The sequence below is a fragment of the Vicugna pacos genome, chromosome 19 (assembly GCF_048564905.1).
Source record: "Vicugna pacos chromosome 19, VicPac4, whole genome shotgun sequence".
In the NCBI taxonomy this organism is placed as follows: Eukaryota; Metazoa; Chordata; class Mammalia; order Artiodactyla; family Camelidae; genus Vicugna; species Vicugna pacos.
In genome coordinates, this window is record NC_133005.1 from 22,637,399 (window position 1) to 22,662,739 (window position 25,341).

General features: G+C 50.0%; 1 protein-coding gene across 2 annotated transcripts in view; it reads left to right on the top strand.

Annotated features, from left to right (window-relative positions):
* Window positions 1-998: 998 nt before the first annotated feature.
* The window catches only part of RSPO4 (R-spondin 4), a 30,714-nt gene continuing 6,371 nt past the window's right edge, over window positions 999-25,341 (top strand). The window contains exons 1-3 of one of the 2 annotated variants that reach the window (XM_072943573.1): window positions 999-1,211; window positions 23,000-23,188; window positions 23,787-23,927. In XM_072943573.1, the coding sequence (XP_072799674.1) occupies window positions 1,133-1,211; window positions 23,000-23,188; window positions 23,787-23,927 (409 nt within the window). In that variant the 5' untranslated portion in view covers window positions 999-1,132. The remainder of the gene's footprint in view (window positions 1,212-22,999; window positions 23,189-23,786; window positions 23,928-25,341) is intronic. The other variant, XM_072943574.1, reaches the window with a different exon arrangement.

Below are 25,341 nucleotides of genomic sequence, written 5' to 3' on the forward strand. Positions count from 1 at the left end.
ATGGACAGGGAAGAGCTTCCTCACTCTCTGTGTTTCCCTCCCCCTTGATATGCCCTCAAATGTCCTCATTGTCCTGGCGGACTCACTAGGGATGAGAAGAAGGGAATGGAGAAAGAGATGCCAATATTTACTTGTCTTGTCTTGTCTTGTCTTGTCTTATCTTTCTTTCTTTCTTTCTTTCTTTCTTTTTTTTTTTTGAGAATTGTTCAAAAGATTGGGTAAGTTTCTCTGGGCCCTGAGTAGTGTTTAAAAGGGCAGGCATTGAACCCAGACATACCACTGAACTGCTGTGTGGCCTTAGGAAAGCCACACGGCCTCTCCGAGTTTCCCTTTCCTCCCCTGTAAAGTGGAGCTAATCAAAATAGAATCTCACTGAGTTGTTTTGAAGATTATATTATGTCTAAAGTGCTTAGAGCAACACATAGGCCTCAAAGATGATAACCAGCATTATTATCATTGTTGCTACTGTTTTCCGTGGGTAGAGTGTTGGGGAAGAAGAGCGATTTGGCTCTGAAAGGGTTAAAATTGGACCAGCTGCTCCCGTCCTGTAGATAAGGTTGGAGGAAACACAGTCCAGGTCCTGGGCCCCTTCACAAGAGAATTTATGAGGTGCTGGTCACTTTGAGGCACAGGAGAAAGAAGAAACAGAGAAAGCAGGAAAAGAAAATCGGAGGCGCGGAGTGGGCTGGCGGGAGGCGCTGAGAGCCCAATGGGGGTCACCTGGCATCCTTGCATCTGTACCTGTGTGTGTGGCGCAGGGCCCTGTACCTGTGTCCGGCTGCTGGAGAGTGGTGAGTGGGGCAGTACCGGGCGCAGGAACCACGCCGGAGCGCGCACAGCCGGACAGACTGACCTCCTGGCCCCCGGTCCGGGCGACCCCACAGCCCCCACGGCGTCCCGGCCCCGAGGGGGTTAACGCGCCGCCGCCGCTGAGCCGGCTCCTCCCCGCCCGCCGCCTCCCCGCCCGGCCGACGCCCTCCCTCGACCTGGTGGCAGGACCGACCCCGCGCCCCGCGGATGCTCCCGGCGCGCCCCGAGCAGCGCCTGCGCCCGCCGCGCCGCCGCCGGGTCGCCGCTGGGCCGTCGGGCCTTCGCGGGAGCCCCGTGCGCCGGCCTGCACCAGGCTGCCCAGATGCGGGCGCCACTCTGCCTGTTGCTGCTTGTCGCCCACGCCGCGGACATGCTCCCTCTGAACCGAAGGAAGAAGCAAGGTACGAGGGGCAGCCGGCAGGGAGGCCGGGCAGGCTCAGCGGGATAGTCGGGGCTGACCCTTGGAGCATCTGCCCGTTTCCCTGCGAGCCCTGAGCTATTAACTCTTCCAGATGGTTGTCAATCCCACTTTACAGATGGGGAGACTGAGGCCCCACGGCACCCGTGGAGCAAGCTTGGACCAGGGAGGCTCTGCAAGGAGGGAAAGATCTGGCAGAGCTTTCTCATTGCCTCTACTCCCTATAGTAGAAGAAAGGTGACTTTTGCAGAGGCAAAAAGCCTTAGGTGGCAGACTGGAGGGCACGGAGACTGGGGGACACAGTTTGCCTTCCAGAAACCATCCCAAGCATCCTTGCTGAGCCAGGAGGTGACATAGAGAGCCCTGGGTTGGAAGTCTAGATGCCCCAGTCCCAGCCCCATTATAGACCCTGACACCCCGAGTCACCTTCAAGAAGGCAGTAATTTTCGGTGAGTTCCCCTCTGGTGAGACCATGAGCTGCATGAGCTCAGAAAAACCTGAGACCTGAGTTTGAGTCCATTTATTCTGGGATGATCTGGAAGATACCTAACCGCTCCACTGGCCTCAGTTTTCCCGTCTTGACCTCCTAGAACAACTAGGAGGATGAACCAAGGTTCAGACGATAAATGTACCCGGAGCATAAAGTCAGGGGTCCTTTGCACTGTCACCTGGGGGCCCTGTGCCACCACCCCTCCCTGCGGGAGTCAGACGGTCCTCAGGAGGTGAGTTTGAGGCTGTCCCCGCAGAGCCAGGGTTGGCAGAGCCTGTGCGGCTGAGGAGGGTGAGCAGGTGAGTCTGCTACCTGAGCCGGCAGCCCTTCAGCCTCTGGGCCGCAGTCTGAGAATTAATCGCTGAATGTTTTCCATGCACGGAGGGAATCCCCACCACATCCTCACGACAGAGGGCCCATTCTCAAAGCCAAGTGCCAAGGCCCAGACAGGTTAAGTAACTTTGCTAAATTGTCCGGCAGGTGGGTGGAAGACCCCGTGTCTTCCTTCTCTCCAGCTCTGGTGTTAGGTCTGAGCAAGGCAACCTGGGAAAGAGGACACGAGTCTGCCCTCTGGGGGCTTCTAGTCCGTTTGAGTGAAAAATCCTAGAGTCAATACCTCCTGAGGTGAAACAGGAAACAGAGGGGCTGTGGGAGAACTGGAGGTGGGATTGGGTGGGACAAGGAGGGGGCTCCCAACCCAGGTGTGACTGGACCGAGGGATCCCAGCAGGGGCGTGGGGGGGGGTTGCTTCAGATGAACTGGGGAGGGGAGTTTGGGACCTCACGGGGACAGTGCTCTGTGAATAGCCCTCGTGTAGTGGTTAAGTGCATGGGCTCTGGAATCAGCCTGCCTGATTTCAAATCCCTGCTTCCCCAGTTACCAGCTGAGTGACCTTGGGGAAGTCACTTTGCCTCTCCGAGCTTCAGTTTACCCATCTGAGGATCTTTTAGAAGATCTCTAAGATCTTTCTCAGTTCTCAAAAAAGACATACATACATACAAACACACACACACACACACACACACACACATACATACATACATACAAGCTGACTCTCCAGCAACTCCTCTTTAAAATAGAAATAGGAGTAATGATCTACAGTATCCAACTCACAAGGCAGGTGTGGATGAAACTGACTGAACTAGTGTGTATTTTAAGTGAGAAGCCAAGCACATTAGTCATTCTCCTTTCCTGCCCATTGTGTCCTTGGCTACTCGGAACTGCCCAGTGGAGCTGGGAGGGTTGCTTATTTTCTGGATGAGGAAACTGAGATTCAGAGAGGGAAACTGATTTGTCCAACGTTGCACAGTGGATTCATAGCAAAGCAGGCTCAAGACCAAGTCCATCTGTATTGGTCTTCCCTTCTCATAGCCTCCGTTTCCCTATCTGAAAAGCTGATTTAGAAGATCTTTAAGATGCTTCTCAGTTCTAGAAGACACATACACACAAAGAATAAAGAGAAAGAAAACTTCCGACCCCTCATACATCCCCAGTTGCTGGGGGAGGTGGTGGGGCATGGCTTCGCCTGACACTGCCGCCATTTGGTGAAGGGGCTATTGGCGGCTCGCCCCACGGTAGTTGATGTCTTGTATCTAGGATATATGCACGTCTAGCGCAGCATCTTCAGAGAGAGACTTGTGGCTCCATTTCTGGGTCAGGTGCAATGGAGATAGCCTTGGATTTCAGCCCCACCCCCAACCCCTTTGGGCAAGTGGATTCCGCTCGCCTTCTGCCCACACCCTTGGTTTCCCTGTTGGCACTGGGGTGGAGACAGGAGGTAGCAAAAGCCTTCCTGTAGCATATTCTGCAAGGTGGTCATAGGAGTCCTGACCAAGTAGGTTTGGGAGATGCTGGCTTTAGCAGATTTCTTAGCTGCAGGACTTATCAGAGCATTCATAGTGAAGAGGCTGGGGATAGAGTAGAACCTTCCCAAACCATTTACAGATTAGAGACCATTTTTCGTAAAACAGCTGCTTGGAAAATTTCACTCGAGATCTCTGAGAGTTTTACCACCTTTGACATTCTGTCTAACTTTGGCAAGAGAATGTGCCCTAAAGGCACCAGGGTATTGGCAGTGTCTCTTTTTTTCTTTTTTCTTTCTTTTCTTTTCTTTTCCCTTCCGTCCCCTCTTCCTGTCTTCCTTCCTCTTTTCCTTCCTTCCATCTTTCTTTCCTTCCATCCTTCCTTCCTCCCTCCCTCTCTCTCTCTCTTTCTCTTTTTCTCTCCCTTGTTCATTCAACAAGTGTTACAGGGCAGACACTGCTCCAGGCTCTGTTTTGGGAACTCTGGGATGCTAAGGTGAACGGACCTGGGGCCCGCCCTGGAGGAGCTGCCAGTGTGGAGGGACGCCTTGGCCCTCTCCACCGCCCCCCACCCCCATGCCCCAGTCCTTGGCCTCAGCCTTCAGGCTGCTCTGCAAGGTCAGGAGGAACTCTTGCTGGGCCCAGCAGCCACCCTGACTGAGCTGTCACCCTCAGGGCCTGGCTCCCGCAGACCTGTGCTTCCTCAAGCTGAAGCGTCATTGTTTTTTGATGAAACCTAATTTTTCTGTTTCTAAGACAAGAAAGACTGAAAGAAAAGGCTTGAGAAAGGTTTTTGGATCTCAAGTGTCTCTTACAAAACATGTTGATTAATTAAGTGTAAATGAATCAGAACCAGATGGAAACGTTTCTCTTGAAACAAGCTGGGGTATCCAGGCAATGGGACAGTTGGGCAGGATGAGGGGGCCCTGACCGGTACCCCTACCTCAATACAGAGCTTCATTTAGACAATGAGGAGAGGACAGGCTGGGAATGACTTTTCCCAGCGTCCAAGGCCTGCTGGGGAGGGGGCTAAGTGGAGACGATCCCCCTCTCACATAGTGCCTTTAGATCCTTCTAGACCTGAGGCAGCAAAGGGCAGAGGGAGGAGCACAGGAATTCAGGGCCCTCTCCTGCCCTAGATGTGTGTTTTGGGGCAGACCACGTACCTTCTCCAGTTCATGGTTCCACATCTCTGAAATGGGGAACAGTGGAACCTACCACTTTGGCATTTGAGAAGATACACCACAGTCCCAGAGGGAAGGGGTCTAAAGGCAAACAGTAGGTGCTTCATAAGGATTCAACCACTTCCCCTCCCATGTCACAGCAGAGCGGGATGCTCCCTGTGCTGGGGGAGGGGGAGTCTCATGTGGGTTGTATCTCACCTCTACCCTTCTCCCCTCTCTGGGCCTCTTTTTCTTTATCTATAAAAGGATGGTGGCAGTGCCCACTCCAGAGGCCTGTTAGGTGGAGTGAATAGAAGAATTCTCCGTAAACTACAAAGCCCTTTGTGGATGGTCAGGCAGGCAGCACTGTCCCTTGTGCACAGGCAGAGGAGCTAAGATGCAGCAAGCAGGTGCCAGAGGCAGGGACAGCAAAGGGGAGGACCCAGGTTTGTTGTCTCCAGGTCAGGGCCACGGCTGGGCACAGAACAAAGGTGGCCCACCTGCTTCTCCCATAGCTGGAGACCTCCCCACCCCTGCCCTGCCATCAGAGGAGATCCTTGAGGCCACTCATTCGGGGCCAGCCATGTGCTGGGAGTTCTGCACGTGGGTTATGAACTCTGACGTTGGCACTGCCTGTGTTACAACCATTTCCCAGACAAGGATGCTGAGTCTCAGAAAGGCACAGGGACCCACTCAGGAGCTCTCAGCAGCTGAGCTGGGGTATGGACCCAGAGTTTTGGAGGCTCCTAAGTCCTAGTCCTCTGATGCCTCCTCCTTGGAACCCTTGGCAAGTTGCTAGCAGGATTCTTTTCTATTTCTATGGCAGGAGGGGAGAGGCTGGGGGCTTTGGCAGGAGGAGGGGAGGCTCTGGCCAGGTGGGAAGGGCCGTGTGGCTGAGGGAGTGGAAGTCCTATTGCAGACAGGGCCAGCATCCAGTTATAGAGGGCGCTGGACGCCACTTGCCTGTCACCATCATCACAAGAAATATTGGTTGAGCCCCTTCTCTGGGCCAAGCCCTGGACTAGGCATTGACAAAGACTGCAGAGATGTGTTGTCAGGTAGTCCAGAATTCCCTTGAGATGCCAGGGATGCACTCATCAGAAAAAATGACATGGATGGGATCCCGCCGCTCCTCTGCACAGTCTAGAGAGGCTGGTCAGTGATGGGCAGAGGAATCTGAGACTCAAAGATGGGACGTTGCTTGGCTGAGGTGTCCCAAAGACAAGGGGACCTTATTCATTCTTTCCACCCATCAGTCCACTGTCTCTTCATCAATCTTTCCACCCTTCCATCTAGTGAAAAAGACCAAAGCTCACATTGATTCAGTTTTTCAAATTGGGGTTTGCAAGCTGATGAGGGGAATAAACTGAGCAAGAGCAGCCAGCATTTCAAATGCTGAAATGGAGTAGAATGGAACAAAACAGAACAGTTTAGAGCAGAGTGAAATAGAGGGGGTTGGCAAACTTCTTTGGTAAAGGGCCAGATAGTTGATGTTTTAGGCTCTAAAACATGGGCACGTGTGATCTGTCACACACTCTTCCTTGTTGTAGTGGTGGTTGTTTTACAAATCTTTAAAGACGTTAAATCATTCTTAGTTCACAGGCTGTACAAAAAAAGGTTGCAGCCCAAGTTTAGCCCATGGACCATAGTTTACCAGCCTCCTTTTTAGAAAATATCAGAGTGCATTGCAAGTGTTAAGATTAATTATCATTTTTGAGAAATGGGTATCAGCTTCTATAGGAATATATGAGGGTAGCACGTGTGCACACATGGTTGGGGGATCTGTGTGTGAATGAATGTGTGTACTCTGTGTACTGGGAGTGTACGGACAGAAAACTGTAATTTTTATCATTATCCAAAATGTGTGGAGGCCACTTCATCAGCTTAGCCCGATGCAGTCCTCATGACAGCTCTAGGAGGCGGGTTCTGGGGGCTCCTGAATTGCAAATGGGGAGACGAAGGCGCAGGGGGTCACACAGCCATGAGCGTGTGAACCCACGGAGTCTGGCTCGGAGCTCCAAACATGACACCAAATTGCCTTAATAAGTAGCAACTGCCCTGGACACGTTTTGCAAACCCTTAGTTCTTATGCTTGTTTCTAATGGTCCTGAATTTGGCAGCCATGTCCTTCCCAAGGTGTGTGGACTTCAGTCCCTGGAAGTGGAATGATCTGTTGGGGCCCTAAATATCCTCCTGCATCAGACACCCTTCAGCAGCTGGTCAGCAGCTGGTGAGCACCTGATGTTACATGTCCCTTTCACATGGACCCTCCCCGAGCCCTGCTGGGTGGATACAGTTGCCCCTCTTCCTTTACAGAAGAGACAAGCTGGTTCAGAGAGGGAAGCTGGCCTGTCCAAGTTCACATAGCAAATGTTCCAGATTCCAGAACCACAGGAGCAAATCCTGCCTCTTATAGACCATGCCAGAAAATCCATCTAGTGCTGCCATTAACCATGCTCTCCTTTATACAGCACTTTACAGTTTGCAAAGCAGTTCAATTTTCATTTCCTCTTCTGGAGTTCTGGAAAAGGCTTATAGAATAACCGAATGTTAGGTCTGAAAAGGCCAGTTGAGACCTTTGAGACGACGCTTGTGAAAAAGGAGCCTCAAGCGAGGAAGTACCTCACCCACAGCTGCGGGTGGAGGTGAGGATGCAGGAGAGACTGGGGGATGAGGGTGGCTCTGGCGAAGCAGAGGAAGGCAGCTTACTCCGGAGCCTGAAACCTGGTTTAGAGTGTCTCGGAGCCTCAGTTTCCCCTGTGTGACTGGGGAATACTCGGTCTGCTGTGCCTTACTCCCAGATGAGAGGATGCAACCAAGAGGGCTTGCACAGCTGAAAGGCTGTCTGCAGAGGTTTCATTATACCCAGAGCCCAGTCCGGGGTCCAGGAGCCTCGTCAGGGCCTCTGGAGTTACCTGAATGCCACATTGGGTCTGTGGCTTGGCTGTGTGATTCTATAAGAGGGACCTGGTGGAGACGTGGGCCGCACACAGAACTACCATGGCCTCAAGGCCAGTCCTTCCCTCCAAACCCCGGGCTGCGGATGCTGTCAGGACGCAGAACAGGCCCAGGCTCTGTGAACACCCAGGAGTACATGCCCCACATGTATATCCACACACACATATGTTCCTAAAAACAGACTTGTCTTTAAAAATACTTCATTTTCACTGGCATCAAAGGTTTAGGAAAATCTCTTTTTGAGTTGGTTTTCTGATTCAGCATTTAGTCTATGCCAGATGTCACCTGTATTATTTTATTTTATGTAACCATATCAGGCACTGTACATATAAACTGATTAAATTCTCCTAATAAACTTATGAGGTAGGCACTATTATTATCCCCATTTAACAGATGAGAAAACCAAGGCACAGAGAGGGGTTAAGTGACCTGCTCAAGGTCACATAGCCAAGGTTCAAATCCTGCCTGGTCCCAGAGCCCACGTTCCAACGACTGAGCTCAGTAGCCTCACAGCCTTCTTTAATCCTCACAGCCACCAGTGAAGGGACTGTTACTATTCACATTTGTACAGAGGAGGAAACTGAATTAAGAAAGAGGGGAACATTAGTTGAAGTATATGAAATCGCTATGGTTGTAGGTCAAAAACAGCCAAATATTAGCGATTTTGTACATTACAGTCCAATAGCTTGGCAAGTAAGTTTGACAAAGCCAGGATTTAAACCCAGACAATTGATTCCAAAGGTTGGGCGCAGAGCCACCCTGCTCTGCCTTCTCCCAATTCATCCAGATGAATAAGCGCACAAGGTGATTTGAGCTTATTCTACAGAGGCCCTCCAAACTCGCCAAGGGCACACAGCCAGGACGGGGAGAAGTTGGGATGTGCCCTCAGGTCTCCATGGCCAGAGCCTTCTTTCTTAGCCCGTGCAGCCATCAGCACCATCTGGAATGTACATGACGTCAACTCCACCTCTGAGGATTCCTCCAGGTCCCATGGGGCACAGTCTGGTTCCCATTGCATGAGTGAAGCTCACTCATCTTGGGCACTGCTTCCTCAGGCTGGGCCATCATCGCCTGCCTGGGGATGAGCTCTTGTAATGCTGCATGATTCAGAGGGCCCCTGCTCTGTGGCTCGCGGTGGGGGAGGCCTCTGCGCCGTTGTGTGTGGGGGTTCTGTTTCACCAGCTCCAAAGTCCCAAGCCTGTGGAACCCAGACCACATAGGGAGACCGCTCCCTTTTGCCAGAAGTCTTCACTTTCCCTGCAGCCTGACAGCGGTGCCCACATCCGCAGGGGTGGAGACACACGGAGAAGGAATGTCGCCACTGCCCTTCTGGTGCCTGCTCTGGTGTTGGCAGGCAGGCACGGCTGTCTCTAGCAAGTCCCAGATGAGCAGTGGGAGGCTGGCAGACTGTCATGAAGGCCACGGCTCTGCCGCTCACCAGCTGAGTGACCTTGGGCAGATCACCTCTCGCCTCTGGGCCTCTGTTGGGTATTTTGCAAAATGGGGCGTGAAACGCATCCCTAGCATGTAGTGAGCGCTCGGTTAATGACGTCAAAGAGTGTCCAGTGCCAGGCACGGGGTGTGGGCTTTGGGCTGTGACTGGCCTGGGCTTAGCTCCCAGCTCTGCTACTGTCATGCTTGGTGAAAATATTTCATCCTGAATCGCAGTGTTGTCTGTCAGTACAATGGGGGTGACAATAGCATCTCCATCATAGGGTGGTCCTGAAGATCAAAATCATCCATGTAACCCACCTGGGAGACAGTGGGTGCTTAATAAATGATGATGATGGTCATGCGTCATGGGAAGTTTGGCTCTTTCTAGTGTCCGGAAAGTTCCAGGCTGATGTCAGATCTGCCCTAGCCTCTGTTTGAAAGTCCCCGACAGCTCTAACTCTCCAAAACAAGGTTACTTTGAGAGTTCAGATTCAGAAGATAAGGAAGTCGTAAGTGCTGTGTGTATATGGCACAGTGACTCACCCTCTCTGAGCTTCTGGTCACTCCTTTAAGAAAGCAGCCCTCAGAAGACAGCAATGAGGACAGAAGGATGTGTGTGTGTGTGTGTGGTGCTGGCACATTATAAATGTATAAATGATGTGATGGCTATTTGTGGATGAGGCCATGGTGGGGCCTGACGTCCTGCCCTCTGCCCACAGCAGGCTGGAAAAACCCAGTCAGATGCTGCCTTTCCGACATGCTTTTCCTTCCTCCCCTTCTCTTGCCCCGCTTCTGGCAGGCATCTGAGTCAATCAGGCTTAATTCGTAGCACATTATTAGCATCAGTCGAGCCGATAATGCTCTTGTTTTGTATTATTTTGCTTTTCTTTTTTTTTTTTAATGGTTACAAATTGCCAATTTTTAATTTTCCTCTTAAAATTTATTTCACTTATTTAAACATTTTTCGTGTTTATTTTATTTAACATTGTAACTTTATTTTCAAAGTTTTAATAGAGTCTTTTTAATGTAGTTTATTTAAATTTACAAATATATTTTTATGTTACTCTTCCATTTTATTTTTCCAAGTTTTTTAAATCACTTAATATATTTCTAAGGTGCTGCTTTATTTTAAATTTCTGTTCATTTAAATTATTCTTATTCAATTATTATTTTTTATTTTAAATCTTTTAATTTTTAGGCTTTTTGCTTTAAATTTTTTTATTGTATTTTTATTTGCCCACATTTTTATTGGGTTTCCTGAATTTTTCTTAACAATTTATAGGACTTCCTTGCATAACTTACATGTTAATCCCCTGTTGAGTTTTGACATGGAAGATATCTTTCTTCATTCTGGGGCCCAGCTGCTAACTTTGTATGTCTTTTGGAGAACAGAAATTGTTACTTATGATACTGTTCAAGTGGTCAAACCCTAGGAGGTTTTTTGGGAGAGGAAGTAGGTTCTTCTGCCTAATGGTCTAGGCTCTTCAATCTTACAAAAAATCTTCATAAGAAGGTCATGAGAATGGTATAAACCCCAGATTCTCTATCCTTGCCAAGTGTTGGCAATCCTGATGCAGCTGCCCTCGGCCCTTCCTGAGGACACTCCTGAAACTCTCAAATGCAGGTGATGCTTTGTCCGCTCTCATTCCTGGGTGTCCCCTGGCTCACTGCATTTCAGCCAGCACACATCTGTTGAACACTTGCTGTCAGCTGGACCCTGACCTTGGGGGCCCCAGACTGACAGTGGTGGTGGGCCCAGCAGATGAGTAGGAGAGGTGTCAGCTAAAGACCCCTGCCCCCGGGGCCTGGGGAAGTTGCCCTCCGTCCTCCCCGAGGGCTGATCATCCCCAGCCGATGGCTGGTATTCTCCCAGAGCTGCTTTGGCTGAATGGCTTCTGGTCATGGATCATCTTATTCTCTTGCATCAATAGCCCTCCCTCCAGCCCCCTCCTCCATTAAAACCTGGCACTCAGGACATTGTGGGGAATGCAGACTTTACTGAAGGTCTGGGGATGCTGCTGGGGCACCCTCCACAGTGCAGACAGTTTCAGACTTAAGACCACTGAGCTGTTCCCTTAGCCTCCTCTCTCTTGTCTGTCCCTGCAAACAGCTCGGGGCCCCTCTCTGGTGGGCCTTGGGCCCTGAGAGACATATGGCTTTCTTGGCACGTCTCTGTTTGAGAGCCACAGGGGGTGAGTCAGCAGGGAGGGGCAAAGAGGCCCCCAGCAATGAGGAGCCTGGGCTCTGCTTTGCCTCTGGTTTTGACTCTTTGATGTGATTTCTTTGGTCAACCACTTCACCTCTCTGAGCCTCAGTTTTCTCATCCATGAAGAGGGGGTAAGTGTAGCCCAGCTTTATAAGGCTGTGATAGGTTTGCAATGATTTAACACAAGAACCCAGTAGCATAGGGTCCTGCAAACCACAGACACTCAGCCGGCATCAGCCTGGTTCTGCCCATCTGCAGACCTGGTCCCTCAGAGGCTCTGCCAGAGCTCACAGAGACCAGCATCTCTGGCTGTGGCTGCTCATCTTGGTTCCAGCTCTTAATTCTGGTTTTAACTGGGCAAGAAGGATTATGGTTCCCATATGGTGTCCTGAGGCTCAGAGATGGTGTCCTGAGGCTCAGAGCTCAAACTTTAACAGACACTGCCCAAATCCCTTCTTTAAAATGAGCACTGAATTGTGTCAGTTTTTCAGTTTACCTATCTGGGAGGTCACAAGTAATATTTCATTCTCATTCTAAACATCACTTTGAAAATTACTAGTGCAATGGACTAGCTCTTCATGAGCTTACTGGCCCATTTGTCTTTCTTCTTTGAACTACTTGTATTTTTTTTGCCCATGTTCCCACATTGGATTGTTCTTGGTTTTCTTTTTCTTGATTTCTAGGAGCTCTTTGTATATGAAGGATGGTCATCCTTGGCCTACTTTGTGTGTAACAGGCTTAATGATCAGACTGAACCTGTAACAGAGGGTCATAAACAGGCCATTTGCTCTTTTTCTCACTCTCTCTCTATAATTCTATCACTGAAAACCAATCCTTAATAACTCGGGGCTAATCTCAGAGCTTTCTGGTATTAAAAAGCCCAGTCCAGTGGTTAATTTGAAAAACACAGATCTAATTCGAAGCTCTGTCCTTCCCCATCACTGACTTGCCTCTTGACCCCACTCATCTGCCCTGGTGGAGAGATATGTCATGTTCCTGCCCTGCCTCCCTGTCTTGTGTGTCATGGAGCAGAAGAGAGATGGGGACAGGGACAGCTGTCTCTCACTTCTCTGGTGCTACTGTAGCCTTACAAGTCCCAGCACTGGGAAAACCCTGGGCCCCATCACCAGTGAGCAGTAGGGAAGGGATTGGGTCTAAACATTCCTGTGCCTCCCTCCATGCCCTCCGTGTGTGGTAGGTGCCCTAACTGTGGCACAGATGTGATATACTGGGGGAGGAGTGTGGGCCCCACCTCTTCTGATCTTCCTAGCTCCCTCACTACCCCCTGGTCCCACCCACAGGCTCTTGCTCCTTTGGGTTGGGAATCTGCAGCTTGGATTCGGCTCAACAGCCTCTGTCAGCATCCACTCATTCCAGACAGAGAATTGGCCAAATGGTGGCAGTGCTGGCTCCAGAGGGACTGACCCCACCCCTTCTGCATCTTTCATTCATTCTCCCTTCTCCTTCAGTAAACGTGGGAGGGATCAGCAAGTGTGTGTTCAGTCAGGGGATGAAATGTCCATTTCCACGTATTTCAGTTTCCCTCCAAACTATGAGCGATTCTCTTGCTGCCCCTCTGGGTTTAGGGAATTGGAGAAGTGCCCTGCCCTGCCCCAGTCCCTGCTGGACACTCCTTCTTGGATCCTCTTCAAACATTGGTTTACACCAGCTGGGGAGGCCGTGGAGGGGAAGAGGATGGAGGGTGCAAAGATAGTTGGCCTCCCCCTTGCTAAGTTCTGAAGGCGATGTCTGGCTCCTATTCCATACTCATGAGGCAGCTCTCTTTATTTTTCCCTCTTTATTTTTTAAAAAATTGATGTGTAATTGATTTACAATGTTAGTTTCAGGTGTACAGCAAAGCGATTCAGTTATACATATGCATACATATTTTTTTCAGATTCTTCTCCATTACAGCTTATTACAAGAAATTGAATATATTTCCCTGTGCTATACAGTAGGTCCTTATTTATCTATTTTATATATAGTATTGTGTCTCTAGGCAGCTCTCTTTAGAAAACGGTGGCAGGGGAAGGGAAGGACTCCAACTTTGTTTCCATCCTTAGTCACAAGTTTTGGAGCAACATGGTAAATCTCATTTGTTCATTCAAGCAGTAACCATTTACAGAGCACCTGATGTACCCCGACACTGTGTGTGGCACTGGGAGGCCTGGGTGAACAAGACTAGGTGCCTGTGAAATTTATCTTCCCGATAGTCTACTATCATTTTGTGCATCTGTTGAAAATGTTTCGCAGGTCTGTGGTTTGTCTTTTAACTTTATCGAATAAAGAAAATAAAAGCAAAGGAGAGTTTTTGTTTCTTGTTTTCACCCACAAGTTCCTGGAGTCTAGACAAGGACCTGGTACATTGCAGGCATTCAAGAAATACCTGCTGAAAAAATGTTAAAAAAAAAAAAAAGAAATACCTGCTGGATTGATGGACGGATGGGTGGATCGATGGCTATTGGGCCCTTAGAAACACTGAGTTTAACTTTCCATTTGACAGTTGGAGAAACTGAGATCCAGAGACAGGGAAGTGCTTGCTGGAGGACCTGGAGAACTAGGATGAGTCCACATCTGGGGCTGTCTTCCATCTACAAGGCTTTAAGAGGGGGAGGGAGCCTGTGGGGAGAAATAGGGTCCCTAAAGATGCTCACCCCATGTCTGGAGGCCCAAACTGGATTCTGAACTCTCTGTCACCCCTCGGAACCTCCAGTTCCCCGGGGTGCTCGCTGAGTGGGGCTAGGCTGTCCCTGGAACACGGATGGGGTCCGATGTGGCAGCCCAGCCCCCTTCCCTGATGCTCGCTGGCAGCGGAGCGGCAGGTTTTCTCTGCACTGGGAGGTGATGTTATATCCAGAGCTTCCTTAGGGCTTAATTTTATGAGGTGATGAGGGTGTTTATATGGGACATATTCTGGGGGCAAGTTTCTCCCTAGTACTTAATAATAACTACCAATTACTAAGACTGCCTTGCTTCAAATCCCAGCTTGCCACTCACCAGCTGTGTCATCCAGGGCCACTTACTTACTTTCTCTGTACCTTAAATTCTTTGTCTGTAAGAGGAGATAATAACCTCATAGGGTTGTTGCAACAGAGTCTGGCCTTGTAAGAGCCCCGCACTGCTCACAGCCACCCCACTGCCGTGCACCTACCATCTGCCAAGCCCCGTTCTGAGCATGTCACACACACCAACTTACAGAACCTTCACAGCAATGGAGGAGGACAATTACTATGCCCATTTTACTGATGGGGAAACTAAGGCTTAGGTTGGGATTGGACCCAGGCTGTCTGCCTGCAGAGATGGCTTAAATGCTCCACAATGCTACATTGCCTCTTCTACTGCCATTAGTGCTGTGGGGCTTTGGGGCTCCAAGGTTCTTAGAGATTATCCACACCCTTAGGGGCTGCCCCTAGAAGTGGGTGAAGGGAGCCAAGAGAACTGGCTTGAGAGCCTCCCCCTCGCCCCATGCAGGCCTCGGCCAAAGCAGCTCAGCTCTCATCTGCCCAAGTTTGTCTCCCAGATCCCATCCCATCTTGGGAAAAAGGAAGCTTCTTGGCTGGAAAAAGTTTGAAAGCCCTTTATCAAGACCAATCCCTTATTTTTCTGCTGGGGAAACTGAGGCAGGGGGTGATGAGGTACATCGCCAAGGGTCACACAGTGAGTCCAGGTCTCAGCCAAGACAGGAAGCACAGTCCTTGTTCCCAGCCCTGAGCTCTGTCCATCTTGGGGTTCAACATGGCGGGGTGAAGAGAGTCATGGGTGGAGCAAACTGCGAGACCTGATCCCTCTCGCAGTTGCAAGCATCTTAGGAATCATGGGCTCTCAGTTCTCTTAGGAAGTCCCCTCCCCCCCTTCCCTGGAATTCTGGCACTCGTCCTCCTCCAGGGATTGTGGGAGCCTCCCGATCTGAACCAGTAGGCATCATCCTCGTACCCCCCCCAGCCCCCACAAGTGGCATTGGGTCTCCAAATGGGCTAGAAGTGTCCCACCAGTTCCTAAATGCTGCAGCATCCTCCTGCTCAGCCAAAGCTTAAGCCTTTACCACCTCCCAGAAAGCCACGAGAGGCGTCAACAGACATAATGAGCCCAGGAACCAGCAACTCCCCAGGGAGGGAAAGGGAATTAGCAGCTAGTGTTTCCTGCCCCCAGTATTGCCAGGTGCTTTATACACAGCTCTTGGGGTGCTTTATAGCACTCAAGGCAGGCTCATAGAGGATCAGAGAGGCAAGACACCTGCCTGAGGCCACACAGCCAGATCGCTCCACTATGGGCAGAGCCAGAACCTGTCTGAGTCCACTCCCCCACCCACAGGTTCTCACTGAGCACTTACTGTATACCGGGTACTGATGCTTCTGATGTGAACAGCTAGAAACACCTACTTCAGGGAGATTCCATTTTTGTGTGTGTGGAGGTGGGGCAAAATGAGACCTCTTGAGACTTCAAACAAACATGTCACATATCAGCGGGGGATAAATGCCAAAGAACAAAGCGGGGTGAGACAGGGATGCGAGGATGGGTGCTACTGCAGGCAAGGTGGTCAGGGAGGTCTCCCAGGGAAGGGGACAGGCATTCCAGCAGAGACCTGAGGAGGGTGAGCCCTGGTAATGCACATGGGAAGGGCATTCCAGGCAAAGGGAAGAGCAAGTGCAAATGCCCTGAGGTGGGAGTGGTCTTGGCTTGTTTGAGGAACAGCAAGAATGAGGCCAGTGTAGCTGGAGCAGGGAGAGTAACAATGGGCAGAGAGGGGGAAGGTGCTGGGTGTTGGTGCAGACCAATTTCTGACAGACTGCATGTGGGACAGGAAGGAAAGAGAGGGGCAGGGTGACTCCAAGGTTTTTAACTATAAGTGGAGTAGCCATTGACTCAGATGGACAAGTGAGGCAGGTTTGGCAGGGATGAGGGGGCAAAGGATAAAAGTTTCCACTTGGGATGTGTATTATTATTATTATTATTATTATTATTATTATTATTATTATTATTATTATTATTATTATTATTATTATTATATACTGAAGGTCTTGCTCATTAACCCCTTGGTTTCCTGTATGACACCTCAGCCAGGATTTGCTGTCTGCTCCCCACCCAAGCTCCCTTCCTGCCACCAACTCATATACCGTCACGTACTCACTTCACTTAAAAACCTTTCCTCCTCCTCCGCAAGCTAGTCCTGCTCCTGTCCCTACATCTGCCTCTCCAGAAAACCACCCCTGATGACTACAGTCTCTGAGCCCAGCCCCTGACTGCTGGAGCCTTCACTTGGCTCTGAGCTCTGCTGGGCAGACGTCATCAGCTTTCTTTGCTATGTGTGGGTTTCGTCCTCCCAACCAGACTGCAGGCTCCCTGAGAACAGTTTTTGATAACTTTTATTAAGCCATTATTCATTCATTCATTTAAGAAACAGTTAGTGGGCACCTACGATATGTAAGGCTGGGGAAATTTGAAGAACAAGCCCAGCTGGGCCCCAGCGCTTAAGGGAGCACCTCTGGGAGCCTCTCATGCATCTGCCATGAATCAAGTAATAAAATCAAGCTCCAAAGAGCTGTGCTAAGCACTTCGCATGGATGCGTTCTCGGGTGCCTGGGAGGTGGTTGTCCCATTGTCCCCATTTTTCAAAAGAGGAGACAGGTTCAAAGGCGTGAAGGTACTTGCCTAAGATCACCCAGCCAGAAAATGGTGGTTTGTCATTGTGCAAATTTGAGATCATCTCAAGTTCCCCCCTTTTTCTGGGTCTCCAAACCAGGAGTCATCTCCAGGACCCATCCCTTGCTGGGGATGGTGCAGTCTGCCCCCCAAAGCAGGAATGTGCCCAGGGGTCCTCTGAGCCAGCCTGCAGTGGCAGTGACTGTCTCCCAGATGTGGCGGTCTGAGCAGGCAGACGGGAGCCCAGATGTTGTTTATTTCCTCTGGTCATCAGTGACATGCATCCTCCATGGCCAGCAGGGATCGGAGACAGCACTGCCCATCACTCTCTGTGTGGGGCCCCCCTACATGGTTCTGGATCCTTCTTGAGGACAGAGCAGGGCCCAGGGCAGGGCCTGACCCTCCTCAGGTTGCCCTGCCTTGGGGCAATGGTCAATGGTTTCTTTTTCTCCTTCCGCATCCTTTTCACTTGCAGGGAGTGCTTCAGGACAGCTGTGATAAATCCTTTAGTCCACCAAGACACACGATGTTCTCATGCAAGGCACACCCCAAGTATAAAGAAACTCTACCCCAGAAATGTTGACCTCAAATTAAGAGTTCTGTGCTGATTGCCAAAGCAAATCCAAGATCGCAAACACCAGTGGAGGCATGGCAGGTGGTGACTGTAAGATTACCGAGACCCTTGTAAGTATCAGGCCTGCTCAGGTTCACAAGGTTCAGTAAGGTTGGCCAGTATGATTCCTATTTTACAGATGGGAAAACTGAAGCACAGAGAGGTTAAGACACTAGTTCAAGGTCACATGGGCAAGGATAAGGGGCAGAGCTGGGATTTGAACCCAAGCAGTCTAACTCTTAACCCTACTCCACTTGTAAAGTGAGAACCTGTTAGCAATGCAAATTCTCAGGCCCTGCCCAGACATACTGAATCAGCCACTCTGGGAGAAGGCCCAGCAATGTGTTTTACCAAGCCTTCCAGGTGAATTTGATGCTTGCTCAAATTTGGGAACCCCTGCTCTACATTGCCTTCTAATGTGAATAAGGGATTGGGTATAAGATAAACAGCAGCCTGAGCCTGAGAATCCATGGCAGCTGACCTTTGGCCTCAGTGTCAGGGATAATAATAGGGAGGGGTGGGGACTGTGGCAAACGGGAGATCACAGGCCCCACCTGTGGAACTCCAACCAGTCATTGCCCTGCGGGAATGTGTTGGTGTTGCTATATCATGTACACATACACACCATATGCAGAGAGAGCTGATGGCTACTCTGTTTATTGATTCTTGTAAAAGGGTTTATATAGGACATGCATGATGCCTCACATACCATCTAAGTTATAACAGTATTAATAATCTTAAGCCATTTAGGTTCCCAGGCTCCAGGTTCCCAGGCTCCTGCAGTAAGCACAGGATGTTACATGATCAAGGACAGATTGTTTTAAAGTTCATCACAAAACTTCATTAAGTAGGCCATCTCTTACCCAGCCGGCTGTGCCTGTCTTAGGTTGTCCTCTGAGGATCTTACCCGTCACTGGCTATCCAGCCGTCCATACTGAGATACATTAAATAGGCCATCTCTTATCCAGCTGGCTACGTGACGTTTCTCACAGCCTGTTTATCAGTTCAGCCCATGGCTTATTCTCTAGAGCCTTCAGGCGGGGGCCTACAGAATGCAGGCCCAGCGGTGACAGGTATTTGTACCTTCTCCAGAGAAGCCCAAATTCCATCTTCTTATGTGAAATCTGATTTTTTTAATGTTGGTAGATTAGTTTTTTTGGGGTGTGTGTGTGTGTGTGTGTAGCTGGAGTTCTTGGCTTGGGCACTGAGGATTTTTCAGTGACAGACTCACTGCAGGCTACTGAAAATATAAGCCTGTCTGGGGAAAACTGGTCATTTTCGGGATCCCAGATGTCACCCTATGCCTTTGACCCTCTCGAGGAAAGCTCTGCAGAATGGAAGTGGGTGGGAGGCACGGTCATGCAGAGGTGACCCTGAATCCACTCCAGATCCCTAAATGGAAAAATATAGTGATCACTGGCAAACGCTGAGCCCTTGACTCCTACAGCAAGAAGGTGCTTGGGGTCATTCTCAGGATGAGGGCCACCCTGAGGTTGAGAACCCTCATTTCAAAGAGCACAGGTCATTCTCTAATCCCAACAGAAAAACTAAACTGCCCTTCACCCAAGACCAAAGCTGCCTCCTCACACCTCTACCCTGAGCCCTTCCCATGCCGAGGGTGAAAGGCCATCTCCCTGGAGATGGTGGTTGGTGTTGTCCTCCATCAATGCCTCTGGCCTCCGTCTGCTCACCTGTGAAAGGGGAGAAGGGTCCAAATGTGGGTTGACAATCCCACCGTGGGTTGTGACAGTGAGGAGACAGGAAAGGAATTTACATTTATGGAGAAGCAACTACTACATGCCAGGCACTTGCTGCTTTGTTTGAACACCCCTCATAACAATGCCCGTGGGAGCAGGAGTTGCTGCCACAGTTTTTCAGATGGGAAAACTGAGACCCACATAGATGAAGGGACTTGTCTAAGGTCACTCTCTATGGGTGATCGAGCCAGGATTTGAGCCTGGATACCTGCACCATAACACACATCCTTAGATGTGAGGGCAGAAAACAGTATAATGACAGGAGCATCCATTTATCTGCTGCCAGACTCTAAGCTAAGAGTTCTCCATGTACTGTCTCCTTTTACCATAACAACACTGCAACGTAAGTGTTTTCACCCCCTTTTACAGCTAGAATAACTGAGGTCCAGAGAGTTAAAGTACTTTGCATGTGATCGCTCAGCTGCTGCCCAAAGTTCATAACCATTGAACCCTTAGCGCTGGACCTCACACAGAATAACTCAGTAACTATTTGTTGAATGAATGGAGGGATGGATGAATGGATCGCTCAACCCTGGGCTAATGCACATGCTGAGAGTTGTTATAAGCCTGCATCCCTTTGTAAACTGCCAAGCCTGATGTGATAAATTCCATAGTCATTCTCCATAAAATGGACATCCAAGTCTCAACTTATCCCTTGGGTGCTTGGGGAAAGACAAAGTGACTCAGATGTCATTCCAAGCCCCTCCAGCTGCTGGAGCAACACATGGCCATACTTTTTTGGCCAACTGGCATTTTGATTGGGGGAGGATGGCCTTGATTATGGGAGATAGTTGTTAAGGGAAGTCGCATGAGGTGTCATCCCCTCTGATGCCCCAAGAAAACTTGGGGAAGTTGAGATCAGAGCTCAAATACTTTCAGTTAGAAACGTGCATCAGAGTTGAAAGAAGGCAGCAACGAAGGCCAGCGTCAGGCTGAGGTGTGGAAGGAGTCAGGGGTTTCCAAAGTGTGCTCTCTAGAACCCCGAGGCCCCATGGCGTGGCACGGTGGTCAGGCTGGGTGGGCCGTGCTTGCTCCCCTCGGTCTTGCTGAAGCAGGGCTGCTCCATCCCAATCTGTTGGGCTTCACCTATCTGGTGAGCTCCATCGTTTTGATTGTCAGCTTACAGGAGAGTGCACTCAAGTGGACAAGTGACTTTCTTTGGAGCTATGGGGAGAGCCAAGCCTTCGGGGACTGAAACCTGGGCTTGGACGATGGTCAGAAACTCTTGTCTGACCACCTGAGGCCAGTGAGGTTGCTTTTTTCTGTCTCTTCATCTGATTTGTTTAATTTTTTCTCTCTGCTTCTGTATTAGCCAGGAGGCTTGGTTGCAAGTGACAAAAAGCTACTCAAAGTGGCTTGAGAACAGAAGAGACTTTATGGACTCTCCAGGGTGTGGCCTCCATTGCCCACCAGCTCTGGTCTGCATCTTCCCAAATCCAAAAGGGGTGTACACACACACACGCACGCACGCGCAATCCTAAGACTAGGTCTTGTTGAAACACGTGCCTGTGTCTGAACCAATCCCTGTAGTCAAGGGAACCTGATGCTCTGATTGCCCAAGTCCAGGTTAAATGCATCTGGATGGAGATGGCTCCACGTGAACCTCAAAGTCAGAGACTGGGCCTCTGTTATCAAAGAGAGCGGCCGCAGATGCTAGTGCCCACCAAAGCTTCTCACATATGTGTGCCAGAACCGGCTGCTCTGCCCTCCTGCAAATGGAGGTCAAGAAGCCAGCCGAGACCATTGTCTGTCAGCCCACAGTCAAAATTCTCAGGACAGATGGTCTAATTGGCCCAGCCTGGATGAGCTGTCAGTCCCTAGTTCAGTCTGCCCACCATTGGCTGGGGGACAGAGTCATGCAGCACAGCGTGGATGCAGGATCTGGTTCTCAGGGAAAGAAGATTGTGAGCAGAGAAGACACTACCAAAACTGCATTTATTTTGGGCTTGTTTAAATGCACATTCCTGGGCCCAGACACTTTATAAGCCTCCCTGGGGATTCTAATGCGCAATCAAGTTTAAGAAGAATCAAGTTTGGATCTTTCTAAAGCAGCATTGAAAATGCCATTTGTCATCACCTATTATTCATAAAATTAGCATTCAAGTCTCTACATCTAGGAGCTTGGGGTGGTGGAGCATTGCTCTTTCTAATTGAGTTACAGAGATGTGATGGAAAGCCTGAGTGAGGCCATCAGAATCAGAAGTCAGAGGTGTCATTACAACATATAGGCACTAGAGGCCCCCCTACCAGCTGCCGGGACCAAAAATGCAGCAGGAGGCAGAGCCTGCTGCTCTCTTCAAAGACCTGGTGATGAATGATGCTGGCTGAGACGCATGCCATGTGCGCGCGCGCACACACACACACACACACACACACACACACACACACACACACACACACAAGGCTTCTTTGCTGTTTGGCTGCCTGACTTTGGGGAAGCCTCCACCCCTTCTGGCCTCAGGGTCCCTAGTGAAGCTACAGGGGTTGGGACTGAGTGATCCCTAAGCTCTTCCGATAGACAGTGGTTAGTAAGAGTTTTGCTTTGTCACCATCTGTGTTGCTATTACAGTCATGTCTGTGGACTTCAGCCCTCCCACCAGGCTGTGAGGTCCTAGAACGGCAGGGCCACATGTGGCTCACCCCTGTGACCCCAAGCTCCACCAGACACAGTGGAGGCCCTGAGCAAATGCACCAAGAGGGCAGCGTGGGACCGACTGTCATGGGTCCCTGCCCCCACTGATTCTGCTGAGCACTGGGTGTGACATTTCACCTCTTTGAGTCTCTGTTTCCTCAGCTGCAAAATGGACAACAACACTCATGCCCATGTCAGGCTGTGACTCTCAGTCCACAAACTCAGTTTTTAAGAAACACCATTTTGTATTTCTGTAATTGAACATAATTTCTAATTTGAACTCCTATCCTGCCAGGTGGCAGAGATCATATCAAGTCAATCGAGGGTCTCTTTGCCCTTTGCTGGTTGGGTTCCTTCTCAGGGCCAGAGGGCTTACATAGTGCCAAGGCACTGAGGAGGGGCCACCTGCGAGGCTGAAGACCGGACACCAACAGTCATTACCATGGAGTCCTTGTATCTGTCAGAAAGCTCCAGAAGCCTAAACTAGAGGGACGACATTTTCCTCCCTCTCACATAAAGGAATCTGCAGTAGAGAGCCAAGCCACAGTGTCTCTCTGTCAGGTCTCTCTGCTCATGCATCTGCGGAGGGCCCAGCCATCAAGTCTGCAATCCCCCAGGTGTTAGGGAGAAGGGGAGGAGAAAAGTGCGGCCCTTCCCCTGAAGTGTAGTTCCTGGGTGTGGCAAGGACACGCCCACTTAATATCACTTGATAGATGGTTAAGCTTTTTCTATTGTTTGCTATCAAATACTGCTGCAATAACCATCTTTGTATATGGCTCTTGTGCACATACACAAGTTTCTCTAAGCCAGTGGTTCCCTAAGTGTGATCCCTGGACCAACACCATCAGCATCACACCCCTGACCTTTAAGCTTTCTAGAGGTTGCACACATTGCTTTAACTTATATCCCACTGGCCAGATTTTGATCACATGACCATATCTAGTTGCCTGGGAAATGTAGTCATTTGTTTGGGTGACTTGATCATCACCCCAATGAGACAGTCTAAGCTGTTCACATATGTGGTTTGACTCTCTCTCTCTCCCTTTCCCCACCCTCCATCCTGCTCTGGCTGGCAGTGGGTACTGGTCTAGGGGGCAACTGCACAGGCTGTGTCATCTGCTCAGAGGAGAACGGCTGCTCCACCTGCCAGCAGAAGCTCTTCCTGTTCATCCACCGGGAAGGCATCCGCCAGTACGGCAAGTGTGTGCATGACTGTCCCCCAGGCTACTACGGTGTCCGCGGCCAGGAGGTCAACAGGTGCAAAAGTACGTGGCCCCTCCCTTGTCCTGTGCTGGCACTGTGTTCCTGAGCACCTCCGGCCCACATCCCACCTCTCACCGAGGGGAAGCAGTATATGCCTGAGCCTAGACTCTGAGATACTTGCTTGGTTTCAGCCTGGCTCTGAAGTCCTAAGCAAGTCAGTGTCCCCTCTGGGCTCAGCACTAATAAAACAGGGAAACTTCACCCTAGTTTGCTGTGTGGCCTTTGACATGTTACTTACCCTCTCTGGGCCTACCTTAGAGGGAAGAAGAGTCCTAACTCCCAGCTCTCATTTTCACTGTGACCTGGAACAAATAATGACTATCTCTGAGCTTTGTTGGAAATGGAGTAGGGAGTCCTAACTCCCAGCCCAGATCTACTGTGTGACTTCAGGCAAGTTACTTGCCCTCTCCGAGCTTCAGCTCAAATGAGAAAGGGAGTTCTTGAACGCAGCCCTGTTTGACCCTCAACAAGTCTGGGCTTCAGTGTGTCCTTTGCTACAGAGCTTGGGGCTGCTCAGAGGCCCTCCCCCTTCAGGCAGTCCCAGATGATCCCCTCCCTGGGCAGCCACCCTCACCAGGGGTGGCCCTGGCTGTATTACAGAATGTGGGGCCACCTGTGAGAGCTGCTTCAGCCAAGACTTCTGCATCCAGTGCAAGAGGCGGTTTTACCTCTACAAGGGGAAGTGTCTGCCCACCTGTCCGCCGGGCACCGTGGCCCAGCAGAGCACACGCGAGTGCCAGGGTGAGTGGGGGCCTCCTCGCCCTGCCCCCATCTCCTCCCTCTCTGGAGCAGGGGCTGGTGAAAGGTGTCAGGAGACCCAGAAGAAATCATAGTAAAATGTCACATGGTGATGGGAAGCCCAACACCATGTCAGGTACACAGAGGAACCTTCAATACACTAGACCCGTCAGAAGTACCATATTATGATTACTATTACTACCAACACTGACATCATTGTTATTGCCAAGGGAGGCAGCAGAGCACAGAAGAGCACTGATTTTAGAATAAGACCTGGGTTCAAATGCTAGCTCTATAATTCACCCATTTGTGACCTTGAGCAAGTCACTTAAGCTCTTTGTCCCTCAGTTTCTCCAAATGTTAAAAAAAAATTACACTAGAACAGAGAACCTACTTCATGGGGAGGGTTGTTATGAGGGTTAAATTAATTAATACAATTTATAGTACTTAATACAATAACTAGCACACAGTAAGTGTTCCATACATGTCATTATTATCACACGTCATATTAGCTGTCATTATTATTACTGCTCTGTTTTTCACCACTCATTTTCAGACTCCTGTGTGAGCTCCTCTTCTGTGATCTGTCCTTACATGAGGCTGTCCCACAGTGTTCTCACCTGAATCACATATCTCTGCCCACACATTCTCTCTGGGCTCATGTTCATGGTCATTTTAAAATCTAATAGCTCCTGACTAGATGTCCTCAGCTGCATTCATCCATGAGCAGCAGACTCACATCCTCACCTGCCCTGGGGATGCCTCCTTCCCTCCCTCCCCATCCCCGCCCTGGTGCTTCCTCTGGGCCTCCTCCATCAGTAGTCAGCTCCACAACCCACAGGCTGGCCATGCTGGAGACATGGGCATCCCTGTTGACTTTTCTCTCTCATCCTACATCCAATCCAATCCGCTCATTCATTCACTCAAGAAGTATTTACTAGAACGCCTAAGCACCAGGAACCTTCCAAGTTGCTGGGGACACATTAGTGAACAAAAGAGATAAAGACTCTGCTCTTGTAGTTGTGACATTTTAGTGGGGAGACAGGAGAGACACACAAGAATAAAGATGTTAGATGGCAAAAGGAACTTTGAGGGAGAATGAAGCAGAATAAAGCTCCCAAACCTACCCCAACCCTTCCTCCCCCTTCTCCCTGACTCGCCCCCAAACTTCCCTTTCTCCCTACCTCCCGTGCCTTCTGGGATCTTAGCCACAGGCTCTTGCCTATCTACCTGCTTCCAGTCTTACTGCCTCCAGCCCATGAAGACACTCATCCCAGAAGCCAGAGTGATTATTTCAACATGACAATCTGATGAGGTTTCTCTTCTGTTCAAGGCCCTTCAGTGGCCCCCATGGTCCTCAGGTAGAGCCTTCCCTGGCTGTGGGCAGTCTGGTCCCCATCTGCCAGCCTCCTCCACA